Below are 23227 nucleotides of genomic sequence, written 5' to 3'. Positions count from 1 at the left end.
TGCAACAGTTCAGCATCTACATGCGTGTAAGTATGATCAAAGTACTGTGATATAATATCTATTCTTCTATTAAATGCAAATCATGTTTGGGAAACTGATTGCTAGGGACGTTGCTGATAACAAAATATTGTCATATATTTTTCTTTTTAGGTTTTTAATTTTTCAACTATATCGAATGTAAAGATATGTTTTAAGTAGCAGCCTTTCTGAATATCAGACAGAGAGTGATTCAAACATGTCAAAAACCTACCGAATTCAGTTTTATTTCTTGTTCAGAAACAGTTACTTACTGACATATACTCACATAACCAGTGTTAGTTTTTCATTTGGTTGTTGTGCTTTTGAGATAAAAAAAATATATATAGATTGCACATGAAATTGGCATTTTGCAACAGATATCGGCCTTGATTTGGTTTAATTTGGTTGATTTTAGTGGGAGATAAATGTATGATTCTAAAAAAAGGTGCAGATCTGAATGCAGAAATGATTATCGTTTTGTGAAATTACGGCATATGTAAACTGAAAAGGCATCATTTGTTAGGTGGGTTTTTCCTAATCATGAATCACTTTACCTTTGGCAGTGTCTGAATTTTATGTGGACTGGTACTTAAATATATTTTTGGTGTAATAACACTTGATTAAACAATATAATCGCCAAGTGCCACGAGAATCTAATATTACTTTATCCCTACACCTCGAACCCAATTTAAAATATAATAAAGCGCTGTTTAATTTCCTAATTTTCATACGCAGTTCAATTGAATTTTAAATTAAGCATATACTTAACTTATAAAACATGTTTCACATTTGGCATGTGAGAGGACAATCTGATAAAGATGATATGGATACAAGGGTTGGTGACCTTTGGCCTTGAACTTTGACCTTGAGATCATCATTAGGGTATTTTGCTTCCATGAAGTGAATGTAACAAATTATGTCTGCTCTTCAAGTGTCAGTTACAAATATTAGCGATTGAGACCTTGAACATGGCCTTGTGATAAAATGTTTCCTTTTGTTTTTTTTCCTGTACATGTAACAAATGGTGATACTCATAGATTTTTCGGAATTTTGAGTGTAGGTCTACAATCTCAAGAAGAGGAGCAGTTGCTAGAGTGGGGAATTTTTTGTTCAATGAGGCATAACTGTATGTTTATTATGACTGACTGATAGGAGAGTCACTTTAATATCATTGTTGCCAACCCGACATATCAATATCCAAAAAAGAGGAAGGTTGCAGGGTTAGAGGAAATTCGGACTAATAAATACCAAAATAACAAATAAATACATTCTAACTTTGTCTTTAATTGTAAAATTGAATTTTATTATCAAATTTTCTTTTTAAAATTTATTAACGGAACTTATTCTCTTTTTTTTATTCTATTGTTTAATGACAGAAAGTATGACATAAATACGATTTGTGGAAAGGACTTTTCAAATAATCTTGTTAAAGTGAGATCTGTTCAGTTGAGCCTAATATCGCATTGAAGGCATTTAACCCGGTCCAGGTGCATTGAGTTTCCATGCAAATAAGGATTGGAGAACATGCGGAATGACAGAAAGCAGTTGTATAATGACGCTAACCATTTTGCTCGCACTCCATCGAATATTCATCGCACTTTGCTGGACTTGTGTCCAGTAACTGGTATTTTGTTATAGACATGGAGAAACAAGATCCTGCGATTTTTTTCTTGACAGGACGAGTTATGGAATACCAGTGTTCGCCCGCTAGTCCGCGGTTCACAGTTAAATAATTAAAACGTGCTGCCACCAATTTTTGTGGAATTTTTGTACATTATTTCTTAATATTGATGTGAGCTCCACGTGTTTATTTAAATATAAATGTTTGATTATTCATGTTTGAGTTATGGGATTTTTCTTTTTAAAAAAAATAGGGTTTTCCGTTTTAAGGTATCGAGACTTTATTAAAAAAGCGAGGTTTTACCATAACTGCATAACTATTTGAAAACACTTCAAGTAACTTGTCATGACACTCAGTTGATTGTTTATTGCCATTAATGTAAGCTTTTGTGTTTTATGTATTTTTGAGTGAGGGACTTAATTCATACAATAATGGGGCAATTCCCTGTCTTTAGTTTATAACTCAAAAATGCTTCCAATAATTGTAAATTGTGCATATATTGTGAATGCGTGTTTATTCCATTGGTTTCGGCTTTCAATTTTTATCAATTTAGATCGAAGATCAGAATTGATATAGCAGTCGCCAGAGCCTTTAGATTTGTAAAGCCTGTTAGCATCTGAAATTATCTTACACTTCCGCAGGAAAAAAGTCCAAATTAACAAACCCGATAAACTACCTTTACTGCACGCTAAATTTGGTGTGTATTTACAACAATACAATACAAACCTCACTAATAACTGTTTATTTCTATGCATTCACCAGAATAAACCATTCATATTCAACATGTCGCCTACAAGTACAATATTCTTAGACACATAATAAACCATTTAATGTTTAGCTAGAAAAAAACTGTGCGAGATTATTACAAGTCATCGCTCACAGAAATGAAAAGAGCAATGCTGAGAGCCAATTGGAATGGATGTCTTCAGAAATTCCATGCAGGGCCTGGCGGATCCATATACTAGTATTTACAATAAGGGAGCAGTTGTTCCGATCAAGAAACTTATATAAAGGAAGAGGTTCCAGGTGGTAGGCAAGAACTACACTCCCTGTTCCAGGCTAATATTTGTCGCTCATTTTTTGCCAAACTGTTAAGAAAAAGGTAGCGTAACCCCCGAAACCATCCTGATCTATTACCCATGTTGCATCGCGAATTTAGTTGTGTGTTTATTAAATGTCCTTCGATCATAATCAGAATGGCGACTTTAAAATTAAATCAAAGAGTTCAATATTAACCATTTACAACAATAAGCCTGTGTTTAGACACATTTGAATTCGACCCCTGTACTATCCTTTTATCCCTGCTTTTATCCCATATTTTCGCAATTAGACGATTATTTGAGGCGATCGATATAAACTGATTCAGTACACGAGTACTTTGATTTTCTATTTACATAGATAATACCCTTCAGAAACATATATCTGGATCTGTAGAAATCACATTGTCTATTCATGTAATATTTTATGTATTAATTCGTGTTTTGAGTAACTCGACAATTTCCATTCTTCTCAATCTTATCCTTCAATAACAATCAAATTCAAAGCTCGATGTCAAGCTTGAATTATGTGTCCATATTTGAACCGATTTTTTCAGGGTTAGGCCTCTGTGGTTATATCTAACTGCGCTCTGCGAAGCATTTTATTTTCAATACTAAATGATTCAAGAAAGCTTACAAAAATAATAAGCAAAAGTCATGCTTTAAGCTACATGCGTCAAGTTTAAATGAGTCTCGGTATTTTTTTGTCACCAAACGTACATGTATAAATCAACTTCTATTTTCTGTGAAATTAGAAATGAAGGTTTCAACATTAATCAAGTGACAATCTTCATTCTCTTAAACCATTACTACATGTAATAAACAGGAAGATATAACCGATCCTTTATTACCATGAGCGGACCAAAGATTCTGCAAATACTGTAAAAATGGTTGAAAGCAAAATACATTTCGTTTTGCATTGCACAGGGTTATCGGCTATTATAGATGTGCCTACAAATCTTTTGGGTAATAAGAATAAACTACCAGAGGAGGAATTTATTAAAATTAAAACCCCCCTCAACCCACAAAACATACAAGAAGCCAAATATTTAAAAGAGGTATTTTCCAAACGGGACATAGATTTTATTTTTTTTTTGTCTCTCCTCCTCTGATGCTGAATACATTAGTACAGATATCATTCTTTCTGAACCATTTCCTCTGTATGTATGTTTATTGTTTCATTTTACTTGGATTATTAAGTTAACTGTTACTAAATAAAAGAAATTATTTTGATTTGATAAAATTAAAAGATCAAATTAATGGTCTTGAATTGAAAACCTTTGTTTAAACGTACAAAACGACCGACATGCATAAAATATCTTTAAACAAGACGTTTAAGCCCCAAAGTCATCTCTATTTATCTTAAAAGAACATAGTTCATCAAGTTCCAGATAAAATAGGATCAACACAAAAAACATGAAACTAAAATAAACTCCGAAATATTTTTTTCTAAACTTTAAACTTCTTTTATTTACTTAAAATTTGATTATGGTGACACGAATCATGCTTTCCTCATCATTATTATAAATAGAAAAAAGAACGGAAACATGCAAGTTGAACCTCGAAAAATGCACTGGCGTGTAACTTAATAGCTAGTCTCAGGACATAATCTAGGAGACGTTTTAAGTTTGAAAAATAACAATATGAACATTTCTATCTATGTAATATATTACAAAAACTTTTCCCTATCAAAGACAAACAGGAGAAGTGAGTACAAACAAGGAGAAGTACTTCCTCAAATCTCGATCTTGATAAGGCCCAGGGTCTTCAATAATTGTAAACACAAATTTAAATACGTTCTTAAAGGCCTCGAAAACAAAAGTAACACATGGTAACTCTTCAAAATTCAAGAAAAAAGTAGTACAATATCTCCTGACTGGACAGACGCATAAAATCTGTGGTGGGGTAAAACTAGTTTTAGAAGGCCTCTACCACCCCTTTCAATGTAAGGTCAAAAACAACAAACACAAAATAAAATTCACTCAATAATACTCCCAGTTTTCTCCATGGAATACATCAATATACACTTTACAGACAAGATGAGATATTCACTTCAAGTTACTGAAAACTATGAAAACTAGCTCAAACTATATTTAAGAATGATAGTACAATCAAAACTACTGGCGTTAGAAATATAATCGATCAATGCAATTCGAATGAACTAGAATCAAGTATTTAATAGGCTAGATTTAATGTAATATATGGTTATACTAAATAGGATCGCTCATCTGGCTTAATTAGCCACATACTAGACCTATTTGTTGTAAAAGCGGCCATGTTTTGTTTGTTTGTTTGTTTGTTTGTTTGTTTTTTTGTTTTTTTGGTTTTTTTTGGATAAAAAGCATCACATCAACTTTCATTGAATTCGAAAGTAATGAACATTCATATTAAATTTGCTTCTAATTGGCCATGAAGTGTCAGAAGAAAAAAATTTTTTTGAGTAATAATATTACAAATAACAAATAAAAGTCCAAAATGGGCAGTAACTCCAACATAGTTTAACGGATTTACACGAATATTTGACCACAGTTAGACCTAATGATGCTAAACACTTTTACTCAGTAAGAAGTTAACTAAACATAACAGTTATGGAGATACAAATGTTTATGCGAAAAACTATTGTCTGACCCTTATTTTCTAATTTTAGTAACGAAATCAAAAATCTCCACATTTGTTCTTGGCAAAATACCATAAGGAACATTCGTACCAAGTGTGCTGATTGGTGTCAGCAGAGAAGAGTTTAGAAAAATTGTTAACGACGACGACGACGGACACCAAGTGATGGCAATAGCTCACATGGTCCTTGGGGCTAGGTGAGATAAAATGACCTAGTTTTTACGTAAGGATGCAATAGTCATTAGGGGTCAATACCTCTACTTGTGAAAACAAGTTTCAAAGAATAAATAATAATTTGAAAATCGTATCCTTTATAGATAAATCTATTAAGGGCACTTGATAAATCCATCGGATTTTGTTTACAGACAATATACCCGCGAGCAACACAATTTTTGGGGTTTTGATCCTTCAGGATCAAAATACCTTATATCACCGGTTAATCACTGGAACTTCGATCCCTACTATTTCTGACCACTACACAAAATTATAGTCCAAATATTATTCCTTTAATATCATTCAATACCTGTTTTATATCCAGTAAATATATTTCTGGCAATAAGCTCAATATTCTATTGTTTCTGCAAATAAATTAAAATCTAGTCTTCAAATCGGCTGAAGATTGCAGGGACTCCTTTTTGGCCATGAAAGATATTTAGTAATAAATTTTCATTTTGGGAATTTAGTTCTTGCAGTAATATGCCAAGAAGTATTAAATATGTTGAGCATGGTCTATTTAACACATGAATCAGTAAAAATGTCAAATCTAGTAATGGAATTCTATAATTAATAGTTTACCAATTAGCAAACAGGAAGTGAATGACGGTAATTTTAACCAAGTTTTATTGGCGGAAAGATTCAAATTGATATTTAATCTTTAATGTTCATCAAGGAAATTATTTTTTTAAGCTGAATTGGTTTTATTTACTTTTAATTTCAGTGTAAGATAAATACACCATTAATATAGTTATCGAATGTAAATGCAAACAAACTTTTGTACAACTTGAAAAAATTGGTAAAAAGGTGAAACTGAACAAAATGTGTAAATGTGTGTGAAGTTGGAATCTGTTTAACCACTGATTACAGTTCTATAATATTGATTGACATTCAGTTTATACATATTAGGAAAAACAGTTCTGAATAATATAAAAAATTCAATGTTTGATCACAGTTTTAATATACATTATGTATTCCTTGAAATATTGTTCGTGTTACAATTTTCACAAGAATAAAAATTCTCCAGTGTTAGCAGCACTTTGATTAATTCAGAACCTACAAGTACTGTTGTATTTTTTAATGGTGAAAAACTTAGTAAATGTTTTTTTTAAGTTTGTAATATTGATACACGTGGTGCAAAAGTTTTTCTGTGAGAAATTTGTTGCGTTCATTTAAACCTGACACTTAATACAAACATATACGAGCAAAACGGACCAGCTGTCAAATGTGAATACTGCAGGAGGGTACTTAAGGAATGGAATATTAACAATAGGAAAATAAAAAAATAATCTGTTTTGTCATAAAGTTTAGCATAGAGGCTAATGCTATTTCTAGTGTAATATCTAAATCAAGAAAAGTTGTGTGAGTTCTATTATTGAGCTATTGTGAGACTGAGTTAACTTTTAAAATTTATTTTGGGTAAATATCACGAACATAGTCTTAGTTAGGATTAATAACGTAAAAAATATCAATATGTCCTCTTCTAAAGTATTATTAAATTCATGTTCATGTTTTTTTTTAATGTTTGTTTTGTTTTTGTTTTTGTTCTTTTTTTGCTGTCTGCATTTGCTAGATGAGGGAGAGGAATCTAGTTCAACCTTGCCGCATTTTTTGCCGTGTCTGTCCTAATCAAGTCATAAGCTTCTATTTTTGTAGTTCATGTCAATTTTAACTTCGTTTTTTATAGTAAAGGGTATAATATGATACATATTTTGGAGGAAGGCGTTCCGGGTGTCAGAAATATCTCATAGCTCATTCAAAGACTAATACAATGCACTTTGTCATTATTTCAGCTGTTTGGTAAAGTTATTGTCTTACACATTACCCATTTCCACGGTCTCTTATATTTTGAGAAAAAACTTTGTTTTTGTATTAAACAGTCACGATTTGCGGGCCGGGGGGAGGCTATGGATATTTTTTCCGACTTAAAAACATTATACATCGTTGTTGTTTTTCCAAAAAGATGGTACACCTAGATGCATATATATATAGTTCTTGGTAGAAATACCTCATACTTTGTGAGAAATAATTCAAAATCATCTTCCAAATATACAGAGGAAGATGTTTACAAGATACTGGAATTTTTAATCGACAATATATTTTTCCAGTGTGGCGGACGCGTTTTTTCAACAAACGGTCGGCATCCCAATGGGAACAAATTGTGTTCCTTTACTTGCTGACCTTTTCCTTCACTCTTATGAGGCTGATTTATAGCTGATATGATCTGAAAGAAAGAATATCGTTTAGCTAGATCCTTTAATCTCAGTTTCTGCTATATAGATGACGTATTATCTTTAAACAATCCTAATTTCGGGGATTTGATACATCGCATCTATCCCAAAGAACTTGAGATGAAGGATACTACAGACACTGTGAAGTCAGCTTCATATTTTGACCTACTTTTAGAAATCGATGGTAAAGGAAAACTAGTGTCTAAAATTTACGACAAACATGATGACTTTACATTCAGAACTGTCAACCTTCCATCTGTGGCAACATCCCTTCAGATCCTGCGTATGGAGTGTTCATATCACAACTCATACGTTATGCCAGAGCTTGCCGAAACTACGCAGACTTTTTGTATCGCGCTAGAACTCCAAGAAATAGGCTTCTGTTGCCACAAGATTGAAGTCATCACTACAGAAGTTGTATGGACGTCATTATGAACTCGTGGATCGTTATCGTGTATCCATCTGCACCATGAAAACTGATTTATTCAACGGGTCATAGTTTTTCTTTCCTCGTTTGTCTTCCCCGGTCTTTACTTTTTTATGAGCAATTCGGCGGGTGTTTCTAGAAAAGCAGAGGACGCTTACCCTAGTGGTGCACCTGGTCCATGCTCCCAGTTTTTAGTGGAGTCCGAGTTGCTCGTTTGCTTCTGTTGCTTTGTATGTATGATTTTAGTTACTTTATGTTCTTTGTTGTGTATGTCTGTTTTCCATGTCTGTGTTTTGTCCCTGGATTACATTCCTTTGATTACCGCTATAACCTTGGTTCCCTTGATCACTCTTTCATTTATGTTGCGACAAGTCCGAAACAATTTGTTCTTCAAATTTACGGTTTAAGCTATCAAAAGATGAAAGTAAAACACACGTTTTTTTCACATTGATATTTTTAAATCCATACCACCAAATTTTAAATTGTTGCTGCCTAACTGCAGTCATCGTGACATCACAAATTACTGCTTCTTCAGTTTTCACACAATTTTTAGGACAATTAAGCTTAGGTTTTCTTCAATCCAAAAATCAAGAGACATTGTTTTGAACAATCAAATGTTTGCCAAAAGTTGTAACGATATAGAAATATTTTTGTATAGATGATATTTATTTTCTACATAAAAATGTCTCATGAAATAAGCTGTTCTCCATAATTTGACTTTGTTTCCATTATCTTAATTTTGTTTCCATTATCTTTATTTTAAATGCAACACAAGCATAAACAGAAACACTGTTGTAGAAGGACTCACTCTATCCACTCCCACTATCAAACATGCAGCCCGTCTAGCATATAACGCATATTTGCTATTTGGAGCAAGCCTTTGCGCACACATCGTGCAATTTAAAATTCATTTGGAACACTTATTTGGGACTGTTTTTTTCATATTTTTTTCTAGACATACCGCTTGATTTTATTTTTGTTTGTAATTTGTTTGTCCCGAGTTTAGTATAAAAAATATCACGGGGTTTACCCCATTGACAGAAAATCTGTTTTCTGACATAATCCCCTACGATATCCATCAAGTGAAGACAGATAACTACATGACTAGATAACCAAAATAAACTAACATAGTCGAATACTTGAATAGCGTTTCATTTCTGACATGAAAGACTAGTGAGAGAATTTTTGTTCTCACAAAAACAAAAATAACAATTTCTGTCTTTTGCAACATGATTTTCAATGGGGGTAGGGAAAGTAATGGTGGAAATTTATCCTATTCTGTCCGTGGTTGAGTAAAACAAATAAGTAAGAATAGTTTTTTTTTTAATCCAAGGGTCCCCGCGCTAATGAAATAATCTGTGCCTAAAAAGAGCTACTCTGATTGTATATTAAGCATACATGTAGTTAATTTGGCGAAGGTAATACATTGCAGACCAGTTAAGCACGAAGCAGACAGAGGATGCTATTCGTATCAGTTCTCCTTGAACATGCTCAAAGGTCGTTCAATGATTTTGACTTCCTTGCATGGATATTTTCACCCAATTTCTACGTATTTTTTGCTCTGTTCGTCTTAATCTATATAGATGTTTAACTTAAATTCGGCTTCTCTGCCGTTATTAAAATGAGTGAGAGCTCAGACGATAAGAAATTCGCAAAATTTCGGGTCCGTAAGGAGAAGTGGTCAGTGATATATCATTTATAAGTCAGAAATGGACAAGAGTTACGAAATTTAACTTCCCCTCTTATATTAACAAGGAAGATCGTACAGAAGTGACCGATCACAAACATCTACTTATAACATAACAGGAACACGAGGATACACCCAAGGTAGGTATAAAACCCGTATGATCTCTGTAGAAGTATGGCAATAGCATCTAAAATCAGGTATAGTCATTCGTTTTTCTTAAAAGTTAAAAGGCTTGGATAAACGTATTTCATTTATCTTGTTATCGCATGCTCTCTTTGTTATAAATATTTTATTTTTACAACTGACGGAACTATTTCCGAAGTGAAAAAAATAGTTTGCCTTGCACAATTTTATTAAGAAGAAGAGACTTTACATCAAGAGTATCAGTTGCTGTTCTTTAAAGTTTTATACGTTAATCGAATTAATAATTTTATTAAAATATTCTATTTACCCCTCACCCCACAAAAAGCAAACAAAAATGTGCGTGGCGTTATCGTTCGTATGATTGTCTTTCTAGGATGATGAAGATTGTCATCACTCTTGCTTTACTGGCGGGTGCCACCAATCTATGCGTGGCAGGGGGATATGGCAAATCTGATTACGGCGGTGGATATGGCGGCGGAGTGTATGGATATGGCGGGGGTGGCTATGGAGGAGGATATGGCGGATACGGTGGTGGATATGGCGGATATGGTGGAGGATATGGTGGGTATGGCGGTGGTTATGGTGGATACGGCGGTGGTTATAGTGGATATGGTGGTGGCAAAGGATATTCCGGATACGGAAAGAAAGGAGTTGGTTACCAAAACAACTTGGCACTTTACGTTCCGTACCCTGTAGAACTTCCTATTGGCGCAGGAGCAGGAATAGGAGGAGGATTTGGCAATGGAGGTGGAGGATTATTTGGTGGTAACAACTGGTTATGGCTGTGTAAGTTCTCTTTATTGTTTTAATATGTTGTCGGTTATGGTGTTTTGCATTCTTCCAAATTCTTTATTAAATTCACATGTTAAAGAGAGAATAAGTCTACAAACTGTAGAGTATAGAGAAAAACAGAAAGAAAAGAATAAAAAAATAGCACATTTACACACGGTAAAATTTAAGATACACTCTAATATTTATAAATGCTTTTGACGTTTCAACCACCTTGATAAAATAGACTACATACAAATAAAAATAGATCTTCCTTATCTAGTTAAACTTATTTTACTTGCAGTGCTTGGTCTGTTGATTATCCCATTCCTATTGAACAACAACAATGGTTAAACATGACGAATCCTATATCGACTATGTATATATATATTGGTAAGTCTTATAGCATTATTAATGATAAGATATATTTGTTCTTCAAATGGTTATACTGCACAGAACGATTTGTTTATAAAAAATGATTTTCGTTATAGTATTTCGATAAACAGAAATATCTACCAAAAAAAAAAGTAAAATGACATTATCTTACATATTTTATTTGATGTATACTAGTATATCATGTTTCTTTTTTTAATCATGTCCAAAACACATTATATTATATTTTTGCATGACATTACACTTGCCTCCTATGTCTTTTCAGGTTTATTTACTGTGAGTCAGCTGTGATAAGTTCTGGTCGTCAATACCAAACCCCCTTTACTTTTTTAATCTTTACAAATAAACAGAATGCAAGAGTTATTTCTGTGCTTGATTACTTGTAACTGTGTTTGCTATCCATGCGACCGTGACTAAAGAAGCTATTTACTATTATTTCAACTTACGCACGTGCCCTATTATTTCTGAATTTTGTCTCGCTTTGGTTGTCATGATTCTTGATTTCACCGAAGAAGTCGAAGACAAACTAATTTTGAAACTAAAATGATAATTAAATGAAGACAGGCAATTCAGGGTAGATTCTTTGAACCTTTTTAAGCTTTATACGTGTACACATGTGCATACATACTAGTACTGTAACCGTTTGAAGGAATGGGGGGTATAAAAAAAAAACACAAAGATCACACATTTAAGAATTGGCACTTCGCACAATAAACAATATGCACATTGAAAATTTGATATTTTTCAATAGACAAAATTTTTATCATAGCCAATTCTTATAAATTAATTTTAAAACATATTTTTATCTTTAAACATGAAAAAGTAGCTCTGAATTTTACTGAATAAGGGCGTGTAAATATTTTTTTATCCATTGAGATATAACAAGATTATTTTAACTCATCAGATTGCAGTATTTCAAATTAATTTATTTTCTAAAACAAGAAATAAGCATCTTATAAACTATCAATATTATACCGTTTATATGGTAAATCTCGAACCAAGTATCTGTGATACATATAAACACATTACGTATTTTAGCAAACCTATTCCCGCCATCTACAGACATAATTGTCTGTTCTATTTTATTCTTCACGAAATTAAAACACAAAGTGACGTTATGTTTTTCCGACGCAGTCGGTATAGTTTCGCTTTTTACCCTTTGACCTTAAGGACGTTCTTCAGTGGAGGAGTAATCAAGGTTATAGCGGTAATTAAAAGAAAGCAAACCGAGGACAAAGACCAGACGTGGAAAACAGACATACACAACAAAGAACATAAAGTACCCAACACCATACATACAAAGCAACAAAAGCAAATGAGCAACTCGGACTCCACTAAAAACTGGAGCGATGTATCAAATCCCCGAAATTGGGATTGTTTAAAGATAATACGTCATCTATATAGCGGAAACTGAGATTAAAGGATCTAGCAAGGCGATATTCTTTCTTCCGGATCAGATCAAAGTCAGCCTCATAAGAGTGAAGGAATACGTCAGCAAGTAAAGGAGCACAATTTATTCCCATTGGAATGCCGACCGTTTGTTGAAAAACGCGTCCATCACACTGGACAAATATGTTGTCGATTAAAAATTCCAGCATTTTGTAAACATCTTCCTCTGTATATTTGGAAGATGATTTGGAATTATTTCTTACAAAGTATGAGGAATTTCTACCAAGAACAATATATTTGTATCTAGGTGTACCATCTTTTTTGGAAAAACAACGATGCATAATGTTATGGAAACGAAAGTCACCTAATAGCAATTCTGTTTCCCGTAGGCCAAATACTGATAACTGTATAGAAAATTTGAACTTGCGTTCGAAAAAAACTGTATCGAAAATTTGAAATTGCGTGCCATGTGTTATTTTCTTGAAAGAATTCAAGGATTTATAAATATTTTCTATAACTCCTTGAAGAAATGTAGAAAATTAGAAGTAAAATGTAAAGATAGTACTTGTTTAATTTCATTAATGCTGAATTGTGCCAGTAAAAAAATACTCTGGAATCAAAATTAAAAAAATAATAATAATAATAAACACATGTAATACGTCATGTAAATATTCTGAAAAAAAGACGAACAAACAAAGGAAAGACAAACACATGAAAAAATAAAAGCACTTTCAATTGTCTTCGGAAAATACGGAGTATTTTCCAGAAAAATAGTACCATCGTTATTTCTCCTAAAAAAAGAGCAGAAAGGAACAATAGAAAGATGCAGACGAACAATATACTTATTTCGTAGACAAAATCAATGAGCATCTTTCAAAATACAGCATAGAAGCACAGGCCCTTGGGACCAGGATTTATTTAATAAATCATTTTGTTTCCATATATGAGTTATTATGTGTCTTCTCAGATATATCCACTTGCTATTTAATGCTATTTTTATGCACAGTTTTTCGTCTATCTCCTTCTCGAAAAACTGTGCATATTATAAAGTGGCAATATCTGAGAAGACACATAATAACTCAAATATGGAAACAAAATGATTTAATGATTTTTAAGTGGTTAAAAAAATCCTGGTCCCAAGGGCCTGTGCATAGAAGGTTTTCTGATATACTTACTTTTTCAACAAAATATTCATCTCATGAAGAATTAAGGACTTGCGCGGTGGGCATCATGATACAACCGCAGCATGTTAATTCTTAACTTGAGGCAAGTTTGGATCCAGTATTAGTTTTTGACACACTTTAGCATAGGGACTTGTAGTTCATTATGAACACAAGAACTGATTTGGACATAACACAGCACAACATTTGAAATTCAATTAAAGGTGAAGAAAGTTTTGCTTTAAGAGTGCTAATCAGAGACCTTTGCCTTCAATCCCTGTAACTGAATCGAAGTACTCATGTATTGAATCAATTAAATATTTACGCCTCAAATAATCGTCAAATTGCAAAAATATGGATAAGATTAAAAAAAAAAAAAACCCGGACCGACTTCAAAAGCATCTAAAGGCTAAAAACCACTAATTCCACTTCCCATAGGCTTCTATGCTAATTTCACAATATTCAATGGCTTCTCTGGACTTTACCTTAACTTTAACCTGCAGAGGACTATATATCAGCATGATTCTACATATGTCAGCTCACAATCCTCAGAATGGCATGTGGGGTTAGCAGACTTGCAGTGCAGTACTGGTCACCGGAAGTGAAGTGTCTATAAATAGCATGGGAAATCCCAGTGTTTTCACAAGAAAGGGGTATATTTAGAAATCATTATGGAGATTAGGCTTCACATCACAAGAAGCAAAATGCACCTATAAAATGTACAGAAATGTTTTTCCTTTCAGAAACTGTTTAAATTTTTTAAATAAGATGAGAACTTTTTTTCACAGCACTATGAGGAACAGGGGTAATTTCTGCGTAGGACTATTTTTGCCTACGTTCCAAATGCTCATTGGTTGAATTGGTGGTCTATAACCTAAACACAAGATTGCTGTAATAAATTGCTAAAATTACATTCACCATTCGAATTACGAATGACAGTCAATTTATCGTAGCACTACGCCAGTTTGCGTAATATTTAGGTTAGTTGTCGGTTTACATGAATGAATACAAACTCTCTGGCATCTTGCATAATTGAACTACAAACTACTGGTTTGCCTTTTTAAATTTATAAATTTTTAAGTTGAAATTCAATTTAGCGAACTGTTGGTCGAAACTGTCTGTCAAATCATACAAACTTGAACAACAATCGTGGAAATATGCCCAGCTCTTGTCTTTTCTAGCCGCAGTTAATTCTCAGTTGATAAGCTATATAATAGTTGAGGTACTACAAACAATCCCATTGATACTTATATAGATTAATACAAATATTAAACACAATAGAACGCAGACTGACACAATGCTTGAAAAAAGGCATTGTCAAATTACGCCGTCTAATTTCTATGTTTATTTCTCATCTCCTTCAAATTCACGTCAAAACTCGTACTAAAATCTTTTAAGATTCAGATCGGTACGCAGTTCTTCAACCTAGCAGTCATTTTAGTTCGTTTGATCAGGGAGATATGTATGGGAAAAGAATGTCTTCATAGAACATACCCTTTCGGTATAACGGTCTTTTGCAACCACAAAAAGGTATTTGGTCAAATTTATGATAAAACAGACGAAGTTAACTGTGCAGTCGCACATTTATTCGTTACAAAAAGAGAAAAAATAATATTTGTAAACCAATGTAACAGTTATGATTTTAAATAAAATATATAAGATAAAACAATAGTCAAATTACAGAAAGTGATACTTGATGCACAAAATTTCATCCACTTTCCTCGCGTTAGGAACGCATTGGCACATAAACTTTTTTTTTTTTAAATCATAATAAAAGTATACATAGTGTTAAACTTAATTATATAATAAACACATTTCATACAACCTTACCCCCCCCCAAAATCGAATTTATAACACCTTAAAAAAAAAATTTCCGTTCACTCCAATTTAAGGAAGAAACATTTTATTTTTAAGGCGCTAGGATCGAACTTGAAATTAAAAGGCAGGGTGGTGACAAGACAAATCCAGGATGAACAATTTGTTAAAATAAAAAGGTTGGATTATAAATCAGGATCTGGTTTGGAAAAAAATCCAGAACATGCTAGAATAAAACAAAAATTAATATCTTATGAAAATCCCTGCCCGTGTTTTTCTGGGGAGGAAATCATCAAATAAAATGAGGGTTGCTGAGGACCTATTGAAAGAGCTGTCTTAACATTTCATGCAGACGCTTGATCCATATTTACAAAAAGAGGGCAGTGATTCCGATCATGGAAGGGGTTCCAAGATATTATTGTCTCATGGCTAAAGTCTTAAACAAAATAATGACCCAATCCCCCAAATAGTCCTGATGTATCTGTCACTGTTTCGTGCATGTATAGAAAAGTGGAACCTTTCTTTTAGTTCACAAGCTATCCATAGCCTATTTACAGGTTGTCTGGTTTCCTCACTAGTCATTCCGCAGCCTAATAACTTATGCATTAAGACATCGCAGTAAATACAGATTCTTCTACACTCGAGATGGTAAAATTAAAATTTTCATCATGCGAGATTTGGTCAGAAAGTTAAGTAACTGTCTTTGTAAGAATCATGCAAAATCTAAAAAATGTGATACACCCCAAAAAAGGCTACATATTTTTAGTTTTGTAATTAAGTTGTTTTATGGGTCTATACTATGAAATGTGTAATTACTCACTCAAATCTGCCTGCTCTTAGAAGATAATCAACATTGAAAATCCAATAGATTCTATTGTATTTGGGTGTCATTTACAGAGTTATCTCCCTTAATTTTGAAATATTCAGTGCATTCTATATAATTTTTATCTCCTAAGAACACGGGTTATATGAAAAACTGAACATTAATTTCTGTTTACTATGGCAATTCAAACAAAATATCAAAAATAAAAATATGTAGGCTTTTTTTACCCATGAATCAAATTTGCATGATTGTTAGCTGGAGTGCTACTTAAAAATCGTAATTTTACGATAGACGGGAGCAATAATTTAAATCAAGAATAGGCTAAAGGACATGAAATCTAAAGAAACCTTGGAAATGTCAAGCTCATAACTTGGCGTCAGTCCCCTTTAACAATTTTTCAAATATCTTCTCCTCTGAAATGCAAAATGCGTTTGGGTGAAACTTAACACAATTGTTCCTTAGGGTGCCCTGCACAAAGTTTACCCTTCAATTTTTGATCCATCGAAAAACATGGCCGCCGTTACTAAAAATAGAGCATAGGGGTCAGACAGCAGTTTTCCGCATATTTCTCCAAAATCGTTCCGTTGAACTTAATTGTGATGATATAAAAGTATTCAGTATGATAAACTCTGTCTGTGTTCATTTTTTGTAAAAATCTATTGACCCATGTTGGCGTTATTGCCCTATTTGGAGTTTTTTATTTTTTTTTTGCTGTTTTTGATGTTATTACTTTCAATATTCTTCTCAGAAACTACTGAACAGGATTCAATGAAAGTTGGTATGATTGTTTCTTGGGAAATCCCGCACAAACTGAATGTTGGGATTTTTGATCTAGGAAATAGCATGGCCGCCATTACTAAAAATGGAACTCAGGGGTCAGACGGCAGTTTTTCGCATACATCACCAAAACCGGAAGTTTCAACCAAATTCGGAAGTTTCAACCAAATTCTGACGTGGCGGTAAAAGTGTTTAGCATGATGAGATTATTATGTGGTCAAATATTGGTGCAAAATGTGTTGACCCATGTTAAACGAATTTCCCTTTTTGAACATTTTATTGCCACTTTTGATGTTTTGGCTATAAAATCTTCTCCCCAGAAACTACTCTACAGAAGTAAATGAAAGTTGATATAACTGTTTCTGAGGGTATCCTGCACAAAATGACCATTGGGATTACTTATCTATGAAAAAGGCATGGCCGCTTTTACATGAAATGGAATGTAGTTTTTCAAACCAAGTGAGCGATTCAGGTTCTATAGAACCAGGAATTTTTGTTTTTGTTTTTTATTTTGTGATACATTTATATATATATAAACTCTCAAGATCTACAAAAGTGTAGGAAAATTAAACACTGAACTATAGTGTACTAGGACAAAGTCAATGATGTATGATCCACACGAAGAAACAGGCATCAACTAGGACTTCAACTAGCCAGTCAAAATATTGATATGGGACCCCGTGGTTTCAACACATCAGTCCAAAAATTCATATGGGGCCCGTGTGTAAAATATTACTATTAATAATGTTGTGAGGATACAAACTTTTAAACCACAAATCAAATAAAAAAATCTGCTGACTTATAACTTGTAAAGTCAACCACCTCCTTTTATAATATAGTCTTTTCAAGTTCTGTATCTATGTTTTCAATACACTTTGCACTTATTTTGCATATATATAATGTCAGGTTGTGACACAAAGACGTGTGTGCTGGGCGTACGCCCCCTAAAATTGGGAGAAAAAAAATAGCATGAAAATCTTGATTTTTCACTTTTTCATCTTAAACGAAAATTCTTGCCTCGGAAAGCCGATCTTTGAAAGAGTTGGGGAAACGAAGTTGGTCATATTTTCCATGTGAGTGTCTACGGAATGCACAATTTGACGTTTTATTGAACACTAGTTTTGGGGATTCTCCACTGGAGGTTACACCCACTGAAAACTGATTTAATATGTACAGATCTGATATTGGTCCTAAAATCTTAACAATTCCATAATCCTTCATTGCATTGTAATTGTCCTTTATGTATTCAAACTTATACTCATTACATTTCTAAAGATGATTGTGTTATTGTATTTTGTTAAGAAAGTAGATATTTCATAGTAAAATCTGATTAAAGTTTTGACTGTATGTATCAGAGGGACCAGAGGAATGACAATATGTTACAATTGTGCATTTTATTATTTTATTTTTGTTTTGTTTTGTTCTGCTTTTTTGTTTGTTTTTGTTTGTTTTAGTTTGATTGTTTTAGTTTGTTTGTTTGTTTGTTTTAGTTTGATTGTTTTAGTTTGTTTGTTTTAGTTTGTTTTTGTTTTCAATTGGTTGTCTTTGCATTGTTTTGATTTATTTTTTTTATAACAAAACTAGTATCAATGAAAGTATGTATTTACTCATCGATTAACAAATATAAAAAAAAAATGATTTTTTGGTATCGACGGCCAGGTTATCACAGTTGACTTGAAATAGGTTCTGAAATAAATTATAAGTAGTACAAATATGATTACGACATTCTTCCGCTTATTTGACGGAGACTTCCTCTACAGTAACCCGTGGTTTAGATCTCGTATATATATGTCATTAACTCGATCTATAAGAAAGCATTTATTTTTTTTTTTAATTTTCAAACTTGTTTTAAGTTATTATCGGCAGTATCAAATTAGACACATCGTACGGATAAAAAATGCTGTTAACAAAGAAAGATAAAATAAAACACGTTTCAACCCTGGAAATGACGTATGATTTACACAACCCTGGAAATAACGTATGATTTACATACAAGGAACTCTTTTTTTTATTTCTGGCTTTAATGTATACTCACAGATATATTGTCAAATTCATTTTCTAGTTAACGGTGCTAAGAAGGAACGGCAAAGCCAAGATACCAATTACTACAAACAAAGAAATATATGAACCTATAATAATCATCTTTAATGTTTTCTCTAAGTCTTGGTTTCCAGGGAAACTGTATACATAATATCGAGAGAACAAGTAGCTTAGTTGATGGCGGAACACGTGTAGATATAGAAACTAAGTCGATCCTATGATATTGGCGGTACAAACTACATTTTATCCCACCATTTTTTGTTCAAATGTAATGTTAGACTGATTCCCGATCGCAATATTCAGCATATTACACATATACAAATATACCTGTGCACCTGGTCCATGCTCCCAGTTTTTAGTGGAGTCTGAGTTGCTCATTTACTTTTGTTACTTTGTATGTATTATTTTGGTTATTTGTTGTATGTGTTTGTTTTGCATGTTCGGTCTTTGTCCCTGGATTACATTCTTTTGACTTTGGTTTCCTTGATTACTCTTCTTCTAGTATACGAAGCTGTATCTAGGCATTAACATATCATTTGCACAATCCTCCTTGTTTAAGGTTAAACATCCTCCAAAACCGTTCCTGATCCTAGTAAAACTTACGTAGCCACCAATACATGTTTTCGTTGTTTTCCTGCTCATCTCCAATCTGTATTGGTAACTCCACTGGATATGGTACATAAAGAGCCATGTTATTCGTGCCATGTTTTTGTCCGGCGTATCCACCATACCCGGTATTGTATACACCTTGAGTAGTAATTTTTGATTGACACGTTTACATGTAGAAGAACTTTCTCATAATAAGACCATAATATAATAACAGCATGACAATGTCTCCAGTCAATTAGGTCAACTAGAGATATTAACTGATGCATTCTTTTTTCCCGATATAACTTTAAACGCTTCTTTGTGAAAATAAAATAGTGTTAATCATAAAAAGTTGAAGGAAATAATAGTTTGTGTTTTAGCTTATAAGCGTTACTCTTCATCCATCATAGTATGATATTTCGCCTAGTGAAACTGTCATCCCATAAAATCACTGCACACTATCTAATTGCTCTTAAAACCATATTCATGAAGAAAATATTTATACAAATAATGTACAATACTGAAAGACATTGTGAGGGCAATTATTTAAATAACGTATCGAATTTCTATTATTTTCTGAAATTTTATGCACTTGAAAGGGGTCGTTTACCTTCAATATGCACTCTTACTTTTTCGTTTACCTTCAATATGCACTCTTACTTTTAGTAGTTCTTTATAAATATATTTTGTTGATTATAAATGGTTTCCGAATCGCAGTCAATATTTCAGTAGATTAAAGTTCTACCCTTACCTCTTCCATAACCTATGCTATAGCCACCATTTCTAAATCCCGCGGCTACACTTAGTCCAATTACACTGGTTAGCAGGACAAGGATGTCAATCTTCATCCTAAAAAAGTTACTCAAAATTCACATATTTTTAACAGGTCGTCAGGGAGTATCAGATGTTCGAGGGCCTTTACTATAATCCAGTTTAAATTAAAGTCTTCAAAACTATCAAGTTGATATACAAAACTCTTTGGTAGTAATACAGAAGAATGTCTGATGAGGACAAAAAAAAAACCAAACAAAAAACAAAAAAAACCAAAAAACAATAGAAGTAGACGCACAAGCCAACCTCCAAATATCAGGATGTTTATAGTCACTGACGGTAACATGTACCCATTTATACCATTTTACCAGTAAAGTCGTGATTTAGTTACACCAGCGATTGGCTTACCTCCGGGAAATTTGTTACATGTTTTCTAAAGCGAGAAATTGGAAGCGAAAAAATAGGGTGAATAAATAACATGATGAACATGAGATTACTCAAGACTTCAAGTATTTTTGTAATCTATATGTATATGAGTTTACAAGCTATGTTCCTTACTACTAGTGCTCGCTTGAAATATCTGGTTGGAAACAAAATTAGAGTCTATTTTCTAGAGCCCACTTTCACCCCGTCACACTGTCAAGTGAGGGATATTATTGTGAATAGATCGATAATACAGCTTGATCTTTAACTGAGAAAGTTTAGGATCGTGAAGAACAATTTGTTTACTAGTACTTTTTCGCCAATTTTTGTCTCAATAAAGATTTATGTCTCGCCCTCGGTCAATGAACTGTGACAATTGGTGTATGGTTTACCTTAAATATAAAACTGGAACCTAGATTAACTAATTCAAATTGTCACTAATAGATCTAAGCAAACCGATTTTATTTGTAGACCGAAAATACGTATAAATACTTTAAGAAAGCAGTTAAGATGTACTGTAATGAGTCCAGCTGTCATATGGAGTCATTGTGGGGGGGGGGGGGGTCTTGTTGATTCGTTATGTTATCTTCCTTTTCAGGGGTCTACTCCTGATCAGATATGTCAAACAACATTACATTATTCATGTGAATTAGTCGGTAAAGGAAAAGGTTTAATTTTCACATATGATCAGAATATTGGCAAGATGAAATATGTTTTCAAATAAAGTTAAACTTTAAAATTGTAAATTCATATGAAATGATAATTCTCTTTACTAATCACCTTTAGAGTTGAAGCATTGTAAATAATACTGTTATAGATTCTTGTACACTATAATAGCAATAGTCATCATTCAGCAACCTCAAAAAGTTTATGATATTAGAGCCTGGCAACAGAATTTGGATTGACCAGAGTTTGCACGTACATAATTGGCATTATCACCAACAGCATAATTTCCTGTACAAATGTATTGCATGGAATAAATAGTGAATGGCTTAGAATTGAGGTGCTGGAATTTTAATTGTAGATTCTGTTCCTTTTCCTGAGTGTTGTTATACAGACTGACACTATTATTTCTCTGCCCTTTGAATATCTTTGTAAACATAGAAAACCGACTTTTCATGTTCCATGTCCTCTTTCTCCGTGTTTCCTCATTTGCCTGAGTTTCTCTTCACTCTCTAAAAAATGTTTCTGTAACTTGTTCTTTCGGGAGTTCAAGAAACCAATCGTTAGTTTTTCTGATTTTTCCTGTTCCTTCAAAATCATACAGCAATTATCATTAATGAGGTGCATGCAAAAGGGCTATATTGCAGTTTTAGTAATTTCTGGGGAAATAAGGGTAACAACAAGATTACTGAACACTAATCCGATCCATAATCAAGTCAAGTCTAAAATTACCAAACACTAATCCGATCCATAATCAAGTCAAGTCTAAAATTACCGAACACTAATCCGATCCATAATCAAGTCAAGCCCAAAAGAAATCTGGCAAAATAGATATTACACCACTGGAGCACCTGGCACATGTTCTAAAACAACAAGTTCTACATGCGTGAACAGCCTAGGAAAAAGTTTGTTTGCGTTCATTATATCGAATTTATTGCTAATTTATTGAATTAAAATTATATAAAGGAAGTTGAAGTTATAAATTAAGGACCAAAATCATAAAAAAACACACAAAAAAACAGCTTAATGAGTTATAGGTTTATAGTTACTTAGAAAAAATTATTACAAAATATTCTCCCGCCGACCCACCGGACCGACATTTACCCTTTTACAAGCCAATTTGAACGAGAGCAATGCAAGAATACATCGTCTAAAGCGCTAGACAGTTGGTAATGTGCATTTAGGTGAAATATACTTTGTTTTGTGAAAAAAAATACGGAAACATTACCGGTACTTTAACCTTATAGCTTATTACAGCACTTTTGATATGTAGTGATTGCAGCTCAACTGTCTACGTTCATACATTCATTGGTAAGAACGAGATTTTTGGTTCGAGTCATACCCTATATCATAGTTTAATTTTGTGTGTGTGGGGTGGGGGGGGGTTGTGTTTTTTTTTTTTTTTTTTTGGCTGAAATATTATTATTATGGTTATTGTGATATAATTTCTTGGTCTTCATCTCATTTTATAACCTATTAACCCATTCTATCAGCCGAACTTAATATACAGGATTTGACACTTGAAAAAGATTTCGTCAAAATGCTGGATTTTTTATCGACTATATGTTCGTCCAATGTGGCGTACGTGTTTTTCAACAGACAGTCAGCATCCATTGGGAACAT

General features: G+C 33.1%; 1 protein-coding gene and 1 long non-coding RNA gene across 3 annotated transcripts; one reads left to right on the top strand and one right to left on the bottom strand.

Annotated features, from left to right (window-relative positions):
• Positions 1-10343: 10343 nt before the first annotated feature.
• On the top strand, positions 10344-11515 carry LOC148622736 (uncharacterized). Its single transcript, XM_088572876.1, has 3 exons — positions 10344-10780; positions 11067-11155; positions 11421-11515. Exons 1-2 carry the CDS (start codon positions 10369-10371, stop codon positions 11114-11116), a joined length of 462 nt encoding a protein of 153 aa, XP_088429002.1. The 5' UTR covers positions 10344-10368; the 3' UTR covers positions 11117-11155; positions 11421-11515.
• LOC148622735 (uncharacterized) lies at positions 10745-20893 on the bottom strand. 2 transcript variants are annotated; one of them, XR_015920686.1, is made up of 4 exons: positions 20499-20893; positions 19763-19906; positions 19155-19224; positions 10745-11092 (listed from the first exon to the last, which is right to left on the bottom strand). It is a non-coding gene; the product is annotated as an uncharacterized LOC148622735 (long non-coding RNA). The 2 variants fall into 2 exon arrangements; XR_015920685.1 differs by lacking the exon at positions 10745-11092 and adding an exon at positions 18710-18805.
• Between the last annotated feature and the right edge of the window lie 2334 nt (positions 20894-23227).

Source organism: Perna viridis, chromosome 3 (assembly GCF_037379345.1).
Source record: "Perna viridis isolate PV_CMFRI_1.1 ecotype Kerala chromosome 3, ASM3737934v1, whole genome shotgun sequence".
Lineage (NCBI taxonomy): Eukaryota > Metazoa > Mollusca > Bivalvia > Mytilida > Mytilidae > Perna > Perna viridis.
The sequence above is the reverse complement of the archived record's forward strand: the minus strand, read 5'-3'. Positions and strand labels throughout refer to the sequence as shown.

What these genes read in the sequence shown, in the direction of transcription:
- LOC148622736 (XM_088572876.1), top strand. Translation starts at nt 10,369, where the DNA reads ATGATGAAGATTGTCATCACTCTTGCTTTACTGGCGGGTGCCACCAAT. An exon ending in TAACAACTGGTTATGGCTGT is followed by an intron (nt 10,781 to 11,066) that starts GTAAGTTCTCTT and finishes TTTTACTTGCAG; the next exon opens with TGCTTGGTCTGTTGATTATC.